Below are 19,072 nucleotides of genomic sequence, written 5' to 3' on the forward strand. Positions count from 1 at the left end.
TTCTGTGCTGTCTGTGCATTGTACATGTTGGTCTTTCAATTCTTCTGATGAGAAAACTGAAGTTCAAAGAGATAAAGTGACTAAATCCAAAGTTAGTGGGGAGGGAAAGGATAATGAAAATAAAATATGTATATAAATATGTATATACACACATGTATTTAAAGTCAAAACATTACTGATTCATTGGGACACAGGGATTATAATGAATCCTTGCTAAACCCGCATAAAATAGTATCTGGAGTCACTGAGCCAAGTATTTTTTTAAGGATGCACTGCTTGCGTGATAAAGTGCTGGATCTAGTCTCTTGGTTAGATTCATTCTAATGGGTTGGAGGCAGTTCATGAAGTAGTCCACAACCTAGACATCGGGAGAAAGGTTTCCTAGGGAAGGCTAGCAGAGTCACCCACCATAGACCGGTGGTTCCAGGAAAGGCCTCTGGAGATGACTTATGTCAAAGTTTGGGATGGGATGGGAAGGGGAGAATTCCTAGCCATGGGATCCCAAAGGCTCCAATTCAGCAGAAAAGCACCCGACCAGTTCGGGGAAACTGGAAGCGGACCAGTTTAGTCGTAAAACAGTCTTGAGGAGTTCGGAGGGAAAAGACCAGGGCTCCTTAGCTAGGTGTTTTAGTGCCAGGAAGGAGTTTGGGTTCCTCAAAGGGATTCGGAGAGTGTTTAAACACTGAAATAATTCCTTCTAGTACTCAGGTAATGTCCCGTTTCTTAATCATTTATTTTAAAACTATATTGGACTTTATTTTTAATCCATCTCAATAAAAGGTTGTAAAAAGCAACTCTGCGTACTTAGCGAATCTCCTGTGGTGGTTACCGCCCAGTGCCTGTGCTCCAAGCGGGCGTGGCAGGCGGAGCTAGGAGGCAGAGGATGTCCTCGGATGGTCACCCGCCACTCTCAGGTAGGCTGTCCCTCAGGTGAACTCCTCAGGCTGGCAGCGACGTCGCCTCAGACAGCGGTCCCGGCTGGTCCCCGACCGGAGACTGTCACGGGGAAGAGGCCGGCCGCTCGCTCGGGATTGTCGCCGTCAGGCACAGCGGGAGCAGGGCGGCCGCGCGCTCACGGCTCCGCCCCGGCCGGCCGGGCGCCCGCTCGCCCGCCCACAGCTCCCCAGAGTCCTCGGCGCACTGGCCGAGCTGGCGCGGACGTCGTCGTGCCCGCGCGGATCCGGCTCGGGGCGAGCTGCGGACCCTGCGAGCGGGGCGCGATCGGGGGGAGCGGAACTGACGCGGGCGTGCTTCCGGGGGCGACCGGGGAGAGCGAGCGGCGGCGGCGACGGCGGCGGGTCGGGGAGCGAGCGGTGCACGCGTCAGCAGCTGCGGGCGACGCAAGTTCCGGACCGGGTTCAGCGTCCTCGCCTCACGCCCCTCTCTGTCCTCGCCTGACAGCGGCTCCTCTGCCCCGCCCGAGCTTTCGGAGGGCGTCCCTTCGTCGCCTCAGCGGCGGCACCGTTCTCTCGTGAAGCACTCCCCCCAGCTCCATGAATGGAAATCGGCTCCGCAGGTGAGTCGGGGCCGCCGGACGGGGCGGGCGAGGTCGTTACCCCACGGGTGTCCCCTGAGCATCCTCGCTCCTTCCACTTCGGGTGCTGTCAGCGTGCGTCGTGAAAGGAAAGGAGTAGCTGGTTTTCGGGCCCAACGCGGGTGGCTTCTCCACAGCCCCGCAGCTACTCTCCGGGGACCACTGAGTTGGCAAAACTACCCGGAGGGTTGAAGTTTGGGTTTATCCCGGCGATGTCATCCCTTGGAGTGCTGCTCCCCTGAGGATATGGAGGAGTTTGCCCTTGCTTTTGTAATTCCAGCTGGAAATGTTCAAGACCGCGCGTATCCTTTAACCGGGTCGCGTGTCCCATGCAGGCTGGACAGTCAGTCACCACCCTTTCTCCCCTCTTAGAGTAGCGTGAGGATACTCTGAGATAACCGATGGGATTGAGTTTGAAATTGGTGTCCGGGCAACGTCCGATGCAAGATGATGGCATTGCTTGCATCCGAGATTCGCAGCGGCTGTGGCAGTGTGGCATGTAGTCTCCGAGGCGCTAAGAGATGCTCTCTCAGTCTGCATCCCTGCTTGTGTGAGAAGGTAGATCTTCAGAATGCGGCCGCTGTTTCCCTACAGCAGCACTTGGCATATACCTGGAAATCCGGATTTAGAAAACAGTTTTGCCTTTTGAGAGAGAGAGAGAAAAAAATGGCAGCCTGCGCAGGACTTGTCTTTAAAAAGGAAAAAGAAGTCTTCGCTTTTAAAGTAACTGAGAGAGAGAGAGACATGAAATAGGTGTTACATAACGGTTTGCTTACCAAGTGATCGCCCTTGTTCCCTAAATTTGAAAGTTCTCTTCATCCACAAGATCAGTAATGTACAGTTTCCATAATAATTGGGGGACTGTCTTATTATTATGGTATAACAAGTCCCATAATTTTTTTATCTTCCTTTGCCAATTTGAAAGGTCCCCAAATATAAGAAAACCTAATATGAAAGAAACTAGTGACATGATTGTCAAGTGGATACAAACAGGCATTTCCTTTATCACACGGAATTTCTTCACAGTGTCTCTACCGTTTTTTCCTTCTATGTTCTATCTTCCTTCATATTTTCTAAAATGCAAAATCTGTCTAGACTGAAGTTTTAGACTCTTATTACCAATTTGTGTATTTCCAGCCTGTCTTTTCCTTGTTCTTAAACTTTACGTTTTATCTGTACTGTTCTTACTTTATAAGATAACTGATTATTTCCAGTGATCTGATTTTTATATAGCTACCTTGTCGTCAAGCCTGAAAAACTAAGCATGAAAGCAAATACTTGGTTAGTCATCTGTCTAAAACTTTTGAAGGTATTTCCCTCAAATTAAGTATTTTCACATGAAAATATTGACAACATTCTAGAAAGTACTTGTGATATCAGACCACCTAGTCAGCTGATACACTTAGGGAAAATGAATTTTACCTTTTCTTTTTGGGTATTCTTCTGATAAAATATAGAGTAATTGATGTGTCTTCACATCAGGTATAGTTAAGATTTACCAACTAGCTTGGGCATGGTGGCTCACACCTTTGGTCCCAGCACTTAGGAGGCAGAGATGGTTCAATCTCTGTGAGTTGGAGGTTGGCCTGGTCTACAAAGAGAGCTCCAGGACAGCCAAGGGGGGCTACATAGTGAGACTCTGTCTCAACAAACAAACTAAAATTAAAACAAAAAGTTTTGTCAATCCGGCTTGGTCATCGTGGAACACAGAGTTTATTCTTCAATAAAGTTTATCTGTGATTGGCTGTTGTCTAGTATCAGGATCAAGAATGTTAACATCAGAAATGATTTTTTGGGCCAGGCATTGTGGCACACACCTATAACCCTAATACTTGGTAGGCAGAGGCAGGTGGATCTCTATGAGTTCAAGGCTAGCCAGGACTACATAGTGAGACCCTGTTTTAGAGAGAGAGAGAGAAAGAAAGAGAGAGATATTTTATTGTTGTTCTTGCATCGTTTGTGTAATTGTTAACGGTGAATGTGAAATTGGAAATATACTTAGGAAAATTGACAACTAGATTTTTTTATTCAAAATTTGACAAATACATATTTTGGTTTAACATTTCTTAGATATATGGATTGGAGAGTTGGCTCAGCAATTAAGAGCACTGCCTGCTCTTGCAGAGGACCCAGGTTTGATTCCTAGCAACATGCGGTGGCTTAAAATTGTAACACGAGTCTCAGGGGATCTGGTACCCTCTTATGACATCTAACGGCATCAGGCAAGCATATGATGCACATACATACATGCAGACAAAACACTCATGCGCATTAAACAATAAAATAAATCTTAAATTAAAAATGTTGAGATATATGCCAGGCAGTGATGGCACACACCTTTAATCCCAGCACTCGGGAGGCAGAGGCAGGAGGATCTCTGTGAATTGGAGGCCAGCCTGGTCTACAGAGCAAGTTCCAGGACATCTAGAGCTGTTACACAAAGAACCCTTGTTTTGAACCTGCCCCCAAAAAACTAGATATAGATGTTCTTTAATAGCCCGTTAGGTTAGTACTGAAATTTTTGGTTCTCAACTTCTGTTTTTCTTTTGAATGGATCTTCTCAGGAATCACTTGCTGATAGATTGTTTATTATGTGAATACATAGAAATCTTAAATTTATGTAGTGCAATGGAGGACGTTAAATATAAATATCATGTAATGATTTCATGATGGAGCATTCCTCACTAAAAATATTTATCCTTCCTTTCCTGTTCACATGAAATATTACAAGGGTTTTATTTTATTTTTGAGACTAGGCCTCATTGCATAGATTAAAGATGTGTATGACTGTGCCTAGCTTTGTAAGGGATTTTTTGATTTTTCATATACAGCCCACCAATTTAGTACCATGTGTCTTAGGATTTCTGTTGCTGTGAAGAGACACCATGACCATGGCAATTCTTATAAAGGAAAACATTTAATTGTGCAGGCTTACAGTTTCAGAGGTTTAGTCCATTATCATCATGGCAGGAAACATGGTGGCACACAGTCAGACATGGTGCTGGAGAGGGAACTGAGGTTCTACATCTTGATCAGCAGGCAGCAGGAAGAGAACTGAGACACTAGGCTTCGCTTGAGCATCTGAGGCCTCAGAATCTGCCCACAGTGACACACTTCCTCCAACAAGGCCACACCTACCAATAATGCCAGTCCCTATGAGCCTATAGGGCCATTTTTATTCACACTACCGTCCGAACATTGATTTAATCAAAAATAGAGTAATTATTTTTTTAAAAATATTTATTTATTATGTATATAATATTCTGTCTGTGTGTATGCCTTCAGGCCAGAAGAGGGCACCAGACCCCATTACAGATGGTTTTGAGCCACCATGTGGTCGCTGGGAATTGAACTCAGGACCTTTGGAAGAGCAGGCAATGCTCTTAACCTCTGAGCCATCTCTCCAGCCCCTAGAGTAATTATTTTTTGTGTAATAATTTACATGCATATCTATGATTCCTTAAGGGTACTTCTGATGGAACTATGTTTCTGGTCTAATTACAGTTGAGCTGTATTTCTGGTCTACAACTGTACTTTGTGTCCAAATAAAATGAGATAGGAAAACCAGGAAATGGTTATTTAAATGCTACTTATATTTTGAAGTCTAGTACATTAGTTTATATTTTTAGGTAAAGTCCAGCTGTTGTTCAGAAATGAATTATACTTAAATGTAAATATTCTCCAGTAATCTGTGGGAAGCCTGGGGGTTTCAGTTATAGATTGCTTGCGAGCACACTCAGAATTCCATTCCCAGCATCGGAGGGGTGCTGTGGGTGCTGTCACTTATATTTTAAATAAACGCTGATTGGCCAGTAGCTGGGCCACCAGGCAGGAAGTAGAGGCAGGGCAAGGAGAACAGGAGGATCCTGGGAAGAGGAAATCTCAGTCTGCAGTTGTCATCCAGACACAGAGGAAGCAAGATGTAACTGCCTCGCCAAAAAAAGGTACCAAGCCATGTGGCTAACACAGACAAGAATTATGGGCTAATATAAATTATAAGAGTTAATAGGAAGCCTGAGATACTAGGCCAATCCGTTTATAATTAATGTAGACCTCTGTGTGATTTCTTTGGGACTGAATGACTGCGGAAACTAGGCAGGACAGAAACAGTCAACAGAGGGGAAGATGTCTAAGGAGGAAAATCGTTTATTTTTATCATAAGTTACTAATATGTAAGCCAATTTGTCATAGCTGAGAGTTTTATACAATCTTGCAGAAAAGGGAAATCTTAGCTAAACTTTTTTTTTATTTATTTTTACCTTATGAGTGTTTGACTGCATCTATATATTGTGTATACCACATGTGTGCCTGGTGCTCACAGAGCCAGAAGAGGGAACTGGGTCCCCTGGAACTGGAGTTATAAAGTTTAGTGAACAGCCATTTGTGGGTGCTGGGAACTGAACCTGGGTCCTCTGCAAAAACAGGAAGTTCTCTAACTGCTGAGCCATCTCTCCAGTCTCCTTAAGTTAAACTTTTAATTCCTCTCTGAACATAGTTGTCCTGGAACCCTGTATTTCTTTATTAATAAAAAGGCTTTTTTTTTTTTTTTTGAGTCAGTTAGAAGCCAGCAAGATGACTGGCTCAGTGGGTAAAGGAAAAAGAACTTGCCACCAAGGTCAACTGAGGTCTCTCACATGGTGGAAGGAGAAAACTGACTCCTAAAGTTGTTCCACCAATACAGACATACGTAGATACAGACATGGGGGTGCACGTGTACAAAAACACTTAAATAAAGTGCAGGAAAAGCAAAGCTCATTTGAGACTACATTTCAGAAGAACAAAAGCTGGATGCAAAGGAAGCTAGAACTAGATCAAGAATGAGACATGGAGTCGGTCATACTGGAATGGCCTACTCCTGCCTTCTCAGCACTCCGGAAGGCTGAGGGGAGAGCTGAGATTCGGAAGCCAGCCCGGGCTACATAGAGAGACCCTGCCTCAAAATAAGAGGGAGGATTGAAAGAGGAGGTTGAAAGTGGTGGATTCACAATCACTAATATACACAGTGCCATTTTGGAAGTGTTTATTGTCATATAAAATTTTATACTTATGATTTGTTTTGAGGGGGAAAATGTCATATTGCACCTTTGTGTGTTGGTTGGGAATTTGGAAATACTAAGGGTTTTTTACTACTGTATTATCTCTGAAAATTTTGTTCGTGCTCTCCTGAAATGACTGTTACAACATTTTAGCATTTGCTATTTAAGACTGACAGCTTGAGGGCTGGAGAGATGGCTCAGAGGTTAAGAGCACTGACTGTTCTTCCAAAGGTCCTGAGTTCAATTCCTAGCAACCATATGGTGGCTCACAACCATCTGTAATGGGGTCTGGTGCCCTCTTCTGGCCTGCAGACATACATGGAAGGAATGCTGTATACATAATAAATAAATAAATATTTAAAAAAAAAAAGACTGACAGCTTGAATTACAAAAAACATGCAAGGTTATTTTGATTATTGTTTCAGAATTTAATTTTTCTATTAATAATAGGGTACCCTGAGAGAATATTAGGAGACAAGAAGCATCATTTTTTTCTTTTAAAGAAATTATAAGTTTATAATGTGGAAAATAGTTTATTACATTTTAACCCATTTCATATATGCATATAATGTACTTTGATTATAGCCACCCTTTTTCCTCTTAAAGAATTTAGGGCCTTAGGGCCCGCCAGGCGGTGGTGGCGCACGCAGAGACAGGCGGATCTCTGTGAGTTCGAGACCAGCCTGGTCTACAAGAGCTAGTTCCAGGAGAGTCTCCAAAACCACAGAGAAACCCTGTCTCGAAAAACCAAAAAAAAAAAAAGAACCCCCCCCCAAAAAGAATTTAGGGCCCACTATGGTGACAAACCACTTTAGCCCTGCACTGGGAAGGTGGAGGCAGACTCTCTAAGTTTATGATAGGCTAGTCTGCATAATGAGCTTCCGGTCAGCCAGGAGTATATAATGAGATCCTGTCTCAAAAACTGAAGACTTTAAAGAACTGGTCAAAACAAAACAAATTTAACCTTAAAATGTAGGGTTTTTTGGGGGGAGGGAGGGAGGAGTGTTTCAAGACAGGGATTTTCTGTAGCTTTGAAGCCTGTCCTGGAACTAGCTCTTGTAGACCAGGCTGGCCTCGAACTCAGAGAGTAAAATGTAGTTTTATAAACATAATGAAGATATTTAAAAACAACCATGAGCCTATCACTATGATACAACCAATACTTACTTTTAAAATTCAAGCTAGAAACTAATCAACTATCTGTTGTGAAAACCAGCTAAAATAAATAAAAAGATAAATAGATACTGTTTCCTTTTATTCTTTGGGCAAATTTTGCCTAATAAGTTGGTATTAATATGTATTAGCTGTGTTTCTCATTGGGAACAGTGCATTTGTTTGGTTTTGTAGGCCTGGCCTGACAGTATGCAAAGAGGCCTGGGAATGGCTCCTGGAAGAGTTCCCTCGTGTATATGGAAAAACCCTAGCTCGGAGGAAATTCTTTCCAAATTGTCTTTAGCTCTTGGATTCTAGTTGAAAATTATTTTACTTTATAATATAGATATCTGGTTTCATTTGGTTTCTAAATTCTTAAAATCCTTACTCTACCTGAAAGACTGAAGTCAGTGTTTTTGATAATCTAACAAAACATTCTTTTACAGCTCTTAAACCTTAGAAGGTAATTTGTTTTAAATAGTTAATATATAAGAGAAAAAAGCCAAAGTGATAGTTCTGTTTTCAGGAAAGTAAAACTAAAAAGATAATTTATTTGCAACTGACTCCTTTTCTGGACCTGTTTGGTCTGAGAGTGTTAGGATGGACAGCATTTACCAGACACTCCTACTTTCTAATTCAGATGCTCATAGACCCTCATTCTTGACTTATTAACAGAACAGATGTGAGAAAGAATATTGTGTGTGTTCTAGCCATAATGATAATGCTGTTAGGATACATGAACAGCCTTTCTGTACTTGGAGTTTCTACGGTTTTCTGCATTGTCTATGTTAATATTAATGACTTTCTTTGGCTAGCCAATGCTTTTAAAAAAAGACTATTGAGATTCACACAATTAATGCTTTCTTTTTTATAAATGTGGAGTTTTGTAGTTTGCTTAACAAACAGTAAAATGAATGAAAAGATAAATAAGTACTGCTTCCTTTTATTCCTTGAGCAGAGTTTGCTTAATAAGTTGGTATTGACATGTATTAGTTTATTTTTATAGATGTCAGTTTATAATTATGTTGATTTTGTGATTTGGTTCACAGCTTTGACTGGAATATCAGTTTAATAAAGTAATCTGAAAGTTTTAATTTTATATCAGACACTTATTTTATTCACTTCATAATTGTCAAATTCTTGGGAAATCAGAAGGTGTTTATAGACTATAAACATGAATAAATGAGACATTTTTAGATTTTTTTCATTTTTAGAAGAAAATTTGCAATAAAAATTTCACATTGCCGGGTGATGGTGGCACACGCCTTTAATCCCAGCACTCGGGAGGCAGAGGTAGGCGGATCTCTGTGAGTTCGAGACCAGCCTGGTCTACAGAGCTAGTTTCAGGACAGGCTCCAAAACCACAGAGAAACCCTGTCTCGAAAAACCAAAAAAAAAAAAAAAAAAATTCACATTAAATGTATGTACTATTTTTAATTTTATTTTTGTTTAAATACTATTTTTGATGCTCTATTCTATTTGATTTCTAAATCTCCTAACAGCATAAGTTATGCGTGTTTATTTGTATTTTCAAAATAGTTAATGGATAGATTGCAAAATGGGCTACTTAATGTTAGCTCTTATTGTCTTTTTTGTTTGTTTGTTTGTTTGTTTGTTTGTTTTTCGAGACAGGGTTTTTCTGTAGCTTTGGAGCCTGTCCTGGAACTTGCTCTTGTAGATCAGGCTGGTCTCGAACTCACAGAGACTCTGCCTGTCTCTGCCTCCCGATTGCTCTTATTTTCAAGGGAGAAAATTCCGTAAAATATTCTTCCCTCTATTAACATCTGAGGCAGTTAACCCTTAACAGGTTTAATATTGTACAAGAGATTATTTAGGCGTAGGCAGTATGACTGTAACTGCTGTCTGTTTGGATGAGTTTATGAATAATTGAGTGGAATTTGGAATAGCAGCTCTGAGCGTACTAGAAGTTCCATGCTCGTGTGTCCTGGTTAGTCGTGAGCCCAAAGGTATAAAATCACACGCATCTCATCACGTTGAACTTGGAGATGAACTTAGTACACTTACTTTTCCACTGAGCCATCATCTCCCTCGCCCCCATTTTACTTTTTATAATAAGTTTTGTTCTTCATTTTATTTTTCATTGGTTTTGCTGTTGGTCCCTTGTTGCCTGGGTCTGCTCTGAGCTAGCTGACTTGAGTTTGCACAGTGGTCCTTCTGTCTATCCCTCCCAGAGCCTAGCTACTTGTTTTTAATGAAGAGAATAAAATGAGAGGAAGAAATAGAAATTCTAAGGATAACGTCGTCTTTCGGAACTAAGTTTTACATCTACCAGCTGTACCTAGAGTTCTAACCTACTGTAGTTGACAAGAGTATATAAAAATGGCTTTTAACTGTGGGACACTTTTTTCCCCTTCCTACAGGACCCATTGGGGCCCAGCCCCTACTCATAGTGCCCAGAAGACCTGGATATGGCACTATGGGCAAACCCATTAAACTGCTGGCTAACTGTTTTCAAGTTGAAATCCCAAAGATTGATGTCTACCTCTATGAGGTAGATATTAAACCAGACAAGTGTCCTAGGAGAGTGAACAGGTAAGAATCATGAAGTCTAACTGCCATTTGCTGTTTGTATTTGCCTTAGTAAATTATATGTGTCTCTCTCTTACATGTTTGAATAAGTGATAAGACATAACACTTTGACATGGTATACACGGAATGTATATACATGACAGGAATACATGGTAATTTGTTTTGAATTTTTCACTTCAGCAGTGGATGATAAATTTGTAAACTTCCTTCAGATTATTTCATTATGTATGAGTTTCCATGCTATTCATGTGGTAATAGAAAAGGTCCAAGTCATATCCACATGTTGTTTGAAATCTGGTCAAATATTCTGAGCATGTCTTTTGTGTTTCTGTTTGTAGGCGGACTTTCCTGTCCCGCCAGCCACTTCCCAAATAACGACACAGATTTAATATTAATTATAAATGCTCGGCCGATAGCCTAAACTTGGTTTTAGCTAGCTCTTATAACTTAACCCATTTCTATTAATCTACCTGCTGCCCCAGGGCTCCTTTACTTCATGTAATATTTCCCATCCTGCTCGCTCCACATCTCATAGCATTTCCCCGGACTCCTCCTCATTCTTCTCAGTATTCTCTTAGTCTTACTCTCCCGCTTAACCTAATCCTGCCCAGCTGTGGGCCAGTCAGCTCTTTATGAGCCAATGGGAGTAACATCTTTACAGCGTACGGAGATTGCTCCGCAGCCGCTGTTAGTTAATTTATGTTTGTGGTTTTTTTCTCCACACTTCATCTTACCATTTTTGTAATGCTCGCTTTAAAACGATGGTGGCGGGAGTATACGCCCTCTCTCACATTTTTAAATTAAAAAATAATAAGTAAATGAAAAGTAAAAGGAATTTGTAATTTAATAGTATGACATGTAAGAAATATGAATGTTGGGCTGGAGAGATGGCTCAGTGGTTAAGAGCATTGCCTGCTCTTCCAAAGGTCCTGAGTTCAATTCCCGGCAACCACATGGTGGCTCACAACCATCTGTATGCCCTCTTCCGGCCTGCAGGCATACACACAGACAGAATATTGTATACATAATAAATAAATAAAATAAATATTTTAAAAAAAGAAATATGAATGTTGGATTAATTTTTCTTGGACTTACCGTTCTAACTACTAATATTTCTGTTATAACTGAAAGTGAATGAGCACTGAGTCATTATATGATGTTAAAACAGTAACTATATGTAATTATATGATGTTAATTATACGATGTTAAAACAGTAACTATATGAATGTCATGATTAATACATAATGTAATACAGAGTCCTTTTGAGGGCAACAAAAATTCTGGAATGAACTGTTAGAAATAATCTCTTAAGGTTATTTAAGAGTTCAGTTAATCCAATATAGATGAAATCCAGAAAGGTAAAATGACTTAAAAACACACTTTAACAGAAAAGGTAGAATCAGAGCTGCAGAAGCTTCACTTGGAAGAAAATGAATTTAGTTGGTCTAAAATAATTAGACCCTGTCTGCCCATCTATCCAAAGTGCATCTGTGTGTGTGTGTGTGTTTATGCCATAGCTGGGCTTGGTGGCACACACTTTTAATTCCAGCACTTAGGGGGCAGAGACACATGGACCTCTATGTGTTTGAGCCCAGCCTGGTCTACAGAGTGAGTTCCAGGACAGCTAGAGCTGTGTTGGGAGACCCTGTTTCAAATAACACAAAGCAACAACAGTGAAGCCATTATAAAGTGAAGAAGGTAGAGAAGAGCAAATGTCCTAGGGGTGTTGGTGAGTCGTCCTGGTCTTCTTGACTGGGTTTGGAATCACCGAGAAGATACTCCATCCACATTTATAAATGTGGAAAGTTTTAGAGAGGGTTAGCTGAGGGCAAAAGACCGACCCTGAATGTAGGTGGTACCATCCCAAGGACTATGGTTCCAAACTGAATGAAAGAGGAAAAAGGAGGAGGCCGGCTGAGTAGTAACATTCATTTCTTGACTTTCCTGAATGGACATAGTGTGGTCAAACGCTTCCTGTTCTTGCTGCTAAGACTTGTGTGCTGTGGTGGATTGCACCTCTCAAAAACCCTTCTTAAATAGTTTTTCAGATATTTGTCACGACTGCAAGAAAAATAATGCAGAAAACTAGTACTCATGGATTTGTTGCTGTGATAAACGTCATTGTGGGGAGGGGAGGGGAGAGTAAAAGTGCGTACCACCAAACCTGATTGCTGATGACCCATTGTCAAAGAAAGTAAGGTCAGTAAAGAGAAATCTCAGAGCAAGGTGACGGTGACACACGCCTTTAATCCAACATTTGGGAGGTAGAGTCAGGGAGCTCCCAGTTCGAGACTAGCCTGGTCTGCAAAGTGAGTTTGAGTTCCAGGACAGCCAGGGCTACTCAGAGAAACCCTGTTTCAAAACACACACACGCATACACACACACAGACAGAGAGAGACTTTATCTCTAAATAAATAAATCTCTCATCTTGTACTGGGATAAGAAGAAGGTGCCAGGAGTTCAGAAACTCACCATCAAAGAGTCCATCTTGTGAACATGCAGCTCCTTTGAAAGGAGAGAGCCTTAACTGAGGATGCGTGGAGAATGCTGCTGCAGGGATTCCCTTGAAGACAACCGCCCACCTTCTCCATCCCACCCCGCCCATCCCCTCCTGGGGTGGGTGAGAGAACTGGCCCTGAAGTCACAAGAGCAGGAAAGCTGTTCCTGTGCCTCACCAGCTACAAGACTCAGGAGAGCGGGCCCTGGGTAATAGAGCCAGCCTTGTTGGCTTGTCTGTCATGTGGCGGTGTGGGTCAGGAAGAGATGCCCCCTTTACTCGTTGCCCCTTACCACCTGCAACAGAGAGCTGACCTTTACCAGCTGCAATACTCTGGAAAGCAGGCCTGGCTCCTAGCATAGGCAATATAGTAGAGGTGGCTCTGTTGTCAGAGGTGTGGGTGACCCAGCCCTGATGTAGGGGGTCCGTTCCCATTACTCATCTGATATGTGGCATGGGTGGAGGAGAGATGTCCTTCCCTCACTTCCCTCCTCACCCATCAATGGCTGGTACAGGTCACGGGAGAGGGAGGGCTGTCCCTGCCCCTCACCAACTGTAGTGCCTTGGAGAATGGTCCCTGTACCATGCCTGGGCAACACAGTGGAGCTGGCCCTTGTGGTGTAGGTGTGGGAAAGCCAGCCCTAGGGTGTGAAGGCAGGAGAACTGACCCTGACCCTCGCTCATTGCTACAAGGGGTGAATTAGCTCTAGCAGTGCTCACCCTAGTGATGGGGACAGGGGAGAAGTGGGCCGTGGACCAATCCTGCAGCTGCCCAGGCCTAAAACCAGGGTTATGACTTGGCTCGCATCAACAAATCCCCCCATCTCTGATCTGCTGGAGCGTGTGAAGGGACCTGACCCACAGACCCAAAGCTGCAGGATCTCCACACACAGGCAACTACAGGATATTCAAGAAAAGTCCCATCGATAGTGTAGAAACCAGAGGCCTAGATTCTACCAAATCAATGACTCTTTGCAATGAACACTTGTGAGTAAAGATACATGGACAAAAGGCTTTACTGTGTGACTCACTGTGTCATTCTGCAGCTTCCATGATGAGATTTTTAATTTCTTCCCTTTTTTTTCTCTTAAATAATGTTTTATTGGGGAAGGTGTTTATAGGGCCAGAGGGCAGATGTAAAGGGACAGGGAAATGAATGGGATCAAAAAGCATGATGTGAGAGACACATAGAATAAATAAAAGAAAAGTCAAAAAGAAAGAAAACAACTGCCCATGGAAGTGTTTTCTTGGTTTCAGCACCAGGGTGCACAGAAGCCGCTTCACCTGTGGCAGCAGAATACCAGACTACATCTTGGTCTGATAGCACAATTTGGTGAAAAAATTCAAAGGTTGCATGGTTCTAAAACTTTGTACTGAGTTTCCGGAAAGCCACTGAGGCTACACAGTACAGTGCCAGAGTCCCTACAAAGGGGCCCTGAGAGGTCATTGAAAGTAAAATCTAAATTGTTGATGTTAGAGATGCCAGGATCTTGAGAAGCACACCTAGAAAAGCTGCAGGCATAGGATCGGCCAGCCCAAGGGAGGGGTGGGGCTACCCATGGCCATTGAGCTCAGTTCAAGACTGTGAGTCACTGGGACCACAGAGTTTGGTGTTTTCCCTGCTGGGTAGCAGTCTTTGGCCTGGTCTTCACTTCCTATTCCCATTCCTCTCTTTTCTTAACATTTTCTTTGTGATGTTATTTGTTGGGGATATAGGACTTGGGTTTTTATTTTACAACAGCTCACAATTAAGAGATTGCCTTGAGTCTCAGAAGACACTTTCGACTGGGGTGTTTGGAAAATGTTAGAACTGTTCAGATTTGGGGGGAACACCTCCTCTAGATTAACTGAGTGCATTTTGCATCATAAGCTGCTACAACCTTTGAGGACTGGGGATAGAATACTATGGATAAAAATAGCGTGTTTCACTGGATAGTGGTGGTGGTGCACACCTTTAATTCCAGCACTTGGCAGGTAGAGACTAGCAGACCTCTGTGAGTTCGAGGCCAGCCTGGTCTACAAGAGCTAGTGCCAGGACAGGCTCCAAAGCTACAGAGAAACCCTGTCTCGAAAAACTAAAAAAAAAAAAAAAAAAAAAAAAAAAAAAAAAAACACAGACAAAAAAAAAAAAAAAAAAAAAAAAAAAAAAAAAAGAAAATAATAATAATAATTTTTATGTTGACAAAGGGTGGACCTGTGATGGTCAGTCTTTGTTGCTGGTTGGCTGATGTGTGCCTATGACCCCAGCACTTAGGAGACTGAAGCAGGAAGATAACCATGAGTTAAGAGGCCAGCCTTAGTTAAACAGTGAGTTTGAAGTTAACCTGGTCTACATCTAACAAGTTCCAGGCCAGCCTGGACTATATAAGGAGATCTGCTTCAAGGGGTAGGGATAACAGGAACTAAATAGACCTTTTACAACCTCCCATCCCTTTTGAGACAGTATCTTACTCTGTAGCCTAGGCTTATCTCGATCTTTCAGTGATCCTCCTGCCTCAGTCTTCTAAGCATGGGGATTACGGGCATGCGCCTGTTCAGTTCCTTCTGAACATTACCAAAATAGTTAGGGGTTAAAATGCAGCAATTAGTTCTGGCTAACATTTTCAAAATGGATAAAGCTACATCAAATTGTTTCTTATTGATGTAAAGATTGTGTTGCTACCTTCTATAATATCAAGTGATCTTTGTAAATGGCTAGAGATCTCTAATACTTTATGAGGCATTTCTTGTACTGCACAAACAGATATTTAGCACTAAGGCATTAATCATAATTCTCGAGTAGGTATCCTAGCCAAATGAATTTCCACTGTAGCCGGAGGAGTTCTCTTGGAGAAATACCCAGGAAATGCTCATGAGTCATTCCGTGAGTCAGCTTCTCTGCAAAGATTCTCTCTAGACTTATTTTCTGCTTTTGGGTGTATGTGTTGTTGGCCTTGTCTCCTTTTTGCGTTGTTGTTGTTGTTTTGATTAAAAATGACTACTTTGTGGCTCAGCAGTTAAGAGCTCTGGCTGCTTTGGTGGCTCACAACCATCTGTAACTCCAACCCCAGGGGATCTACCATGCTCTTCTGGCCTCTGTGAGCACCAGGCATACACATAGTGCGTAGACATATATACAGGCAAACACTTATGTACAGAAATAAAATTTTAATTATAAAAAACAGAAAAATAATGGACATTTGGTAAAAGAAGGTGGGTTTAATAAGTAAATTTAAAATATATATGTAATAATATATATTTTTTAAATTTATTATGTATACAATATTTTGTCTGCATGTGTGCCTGCAGGCCAGAAGAGGGCACCAGACCTCATTATAGATGGTTGTGAGCCACCATGTGGTTGCTGGGAATTGAACTCAGGACCTTTGGAAAAGCAGGCACACACTTAACTGCTTAGCCATCTCTCTAGCCCCCTTTTTTTTTTTTTTTTTAAAGAAGTGAGTGGTCACAATAACTAAAATCAATCCATATATTTTAGAAAATAAAACCTCAGGCGATGTGGGATTCCCCTCTGTATGCTATGAATATGTTTTATTGCCATTGGTTAATAAATAAGCTGCTTTCAGCCAATGGCTTAACAGAATATAGCCAGGCTGGAAAAGATATATAGAGAGAGTAGGTAGAGTCAGGGAGATGCTATGTAATTCATATAAGCTGCCACCAGAGGAAACAGACTCACTGAAACCTTGCTGGTAAGCCACAGCCACGTGACAATACACAAAATAATGGAAATGTGTTAAATTAAGATGTAAGAGCTAGACAGTAAGAAACTAGAGCTAATGGGCCAAGCAGTGATTTAATTAATACAGTTTCTGTGTGGTTATTTCAAGTCTGAGCAGGAGGGAACGAACGAGCAGCCTCCCCTTACTCAGGTTTATCCAGTATTTAAATGTTGAAATTAAATACTTGTTTATTAAATTATAATTTACAGTCTGTGTTCCACAGCATGATGGCATCAGCAGACTTTGTACTAAGATGTAGGAAGTGATAGTTGAGGTAGGAGTGGGAAGGTAGGCTGTAGCCCTTTATAAGACTCAATATAATCAGGTTAAGTTCCATTTTTAGAATAAGTGCCAGAAAAATTCTTAATTTTAAACTGTAGTTTGAAGTTCTAGGAAGAATAAAGAATATTATTTTCTGCAAGAATTCTCCTTTCCCCAGAGTTAATTTTGTTAGTAAAAGGAAGCCATTAAATTTTGGTAAAACTTAGCTCCATTTACTTAAATTTTCTTTCCAAAGTTATTTTTATTAAACAATCTTTTTAAGTTAAAATGTTGGGCTTATTGACCTGGTGTAGTGGCATACACTTTTAATCCTTGCACAGAAGCAGAGGAAATTGGATCTCTGTGAGTTACAGACCGCCTAGTCTGCATAGTGAGTTCCAGTGTAGCCAGAGCTATACCATAGGACCCCATTTAAAAAAATTAAAAATGCTGACAAAATGAATTAAGTGGGTAAAAGCACCTCTGATGACCTGACTTCCTGAGTTTCATCCCGGAGGCCCACATGGCAGCAGGTGAGAACTGATTCCTCCAATTGTCCTCTGGCCTCTACATGCATGCCATGGTGTGTGCACCTACCTGCGAACATACATACATAATACATAATACATACATACACACACAAGAAATAATTTAATTAAAAATTTTAAGTTAAAATGTTATGTATTTTATTTGTGTAGTTTCACTTCTTATAAAGCTAAGAAATTGTCTAACAATATACTCCAGTGTTCTGCTAAAAATTCTACATTTGAACAAAAAAAAGACCATATTCCCACCTTCCCCATTTATATTGTTATAACAGAAGACAAATAATTGCTAGAATTCATTCTTGGTATTAGAATGTTTAGAAGCTAGATGTGTTGGCTCAGACCTGTTATACCAGCATTTAGGAGGGAGCCTGAAGTAGGTGGTTGATATGAATTTGAGACCAGCTTGGGCTATAGAGACTGGAGACATTGTTGATGTCTCTGTTGCCCAGGTGGTCTCCACAACCATTTAGTTATACTGCCTTGCATAAATAGCGCCAAGGATTGGAGAAGAAAAAAACTAAAGACATTAAAAACAAAAAACTTAGGTAAGCCAAGTCGTAGGACTAAGTCTTAGTCTGAGGTGGTAAAGCACGGGAAGTGAAGGCTGGAGTTAGGAATGCTGCAGAGGTGGGGTCGGCAGGTCGTGAGGGAGGAGACCAGCCAGGTTCGGAGTTTGGGTATTGAGGAGGGCATAGGCACCATTGCTTAAATAGAAGTGGTAACAAAACCAGATTTAACTCTGGAGTAAAGTTTTTGAATTCAGCCATAGATGTTTTCCGCTCAGCTTTGGAAGGCCACTGAAGTAAATTTCTACTGCTAGAGATTTATTAAGGAAATGCTGTGTGCTATATCAAAGCAGGATGCTTTCATCTCCCAAGTATTTTGGCCCTAACATCTCAGTCTCCCTACCATCTCTGTCTCCCCACCATGTTGTTGTTTGGAGTGGTTTGGGCTTCTAGGAGTTGGTACACTTTTTTGATTTATTTGGCAGTGGCATATAAAAATGGACTTTAAAATAATGGCCACAAAAGGAAACTTTTACTATGTAGCCCTGGCTGTCCTCAAACCCAGAGATTCCCCCTATCTCTGACTCCCAAGTGCTGGGATTGAAGGCGTGCGCCACCAGTGCCCAACTCATAAAAGGAAATTTTAAATAGCAGTCTCTGAACGAACCCAAAGAAGATAGGTGAATCAAATCTTTGGTGTCACATTATGTATGAAAGACATGATATTGGGTTAAAAGAGTTTCAGTAAAATACAAAATTTGAAAAGCTAAGTGGAAAATAGAGATTTTTGTACTATGTAAGTTTTTGTGGGAATCAAGTCAGCTTAGTTTTCTTTTTTTCCTGGAAAATGCTGATTTCCTTTTCTCCCTTTCTCCCCACTCATCTGGGCTAGATTCTAATCTTTTGGTTTTAGTTTTTAAATCATACCAGCACTGTACAAGTGTAATCTCGTTGTGATGTATTGAGATTGTAGAAACAGTTCCTCTCTAAACATAAATTGGCTTGGATCCTTCTAAATGCCTTTTCACTATCTTTAAGAACTTGTGAGTAGAGCCAGGCTGCGGTGGTGCACACCTTTAATCCCAGCACTCAGGAGGCAGAGGCAGGCAGAGCTCTGTGAGTTTGAGGCCAGCCTGGTCTACAGAGTGACTTCTGGGACTGCCAGGGCTTTATACTGTCAAAGAAAGAAAGAGAGAGAGAGAGAGAGAGAGAGAGAGAGAGAGAGAGAGAGAGAGAGAGAGAGAGAGAGAGAGAGAGAGAGAGAG

General features: G+C 41.6%; 1 protein-coding gene across 1 annotated transcript in view; it reads left to right on the forward strand.

The window, feature by feature from the left end:
* Positions 1 to 19,072, forward strand: part of LOC126509108 (protein argonaute-3) — a 92,349-nt gene continuing 73,277 nt past the window's right edge. Inside the window, exons 1-2 of the mRNA XM_050154791.1 lie at positions 1 to 1,516; positions 10,104 to 10,275. Coding sequence (XP_050010748.1) covers positions 1,498 to 1,516; positions 10,104 to 10,275 — 191 coding nt within the window. The 5' untranslated portion in view covers positions 1 to 1,497. The remainder of the gene's footprint in view (positions 1,517 to 10,103; positions 10,276 to 19,072) is intronic.

Source organism: Alexandromys fortis, unplaced genomic scaffold, assembly GCF_014885135.2.
Source record: "Alexandromys fortis isolate MF-2015 unplaced genomic scaffold, M_Fortis_MF-2015_v1.1 scaffold_26, whole genome shotgun sequence".
NCBI classification, from domain to species: domain Eukaryota; kingdom Metazoa; phylum Chordata; class Mammalia; order Rodentia; family Cricetidae; genus Alexandromys; species Alexandromys fortis.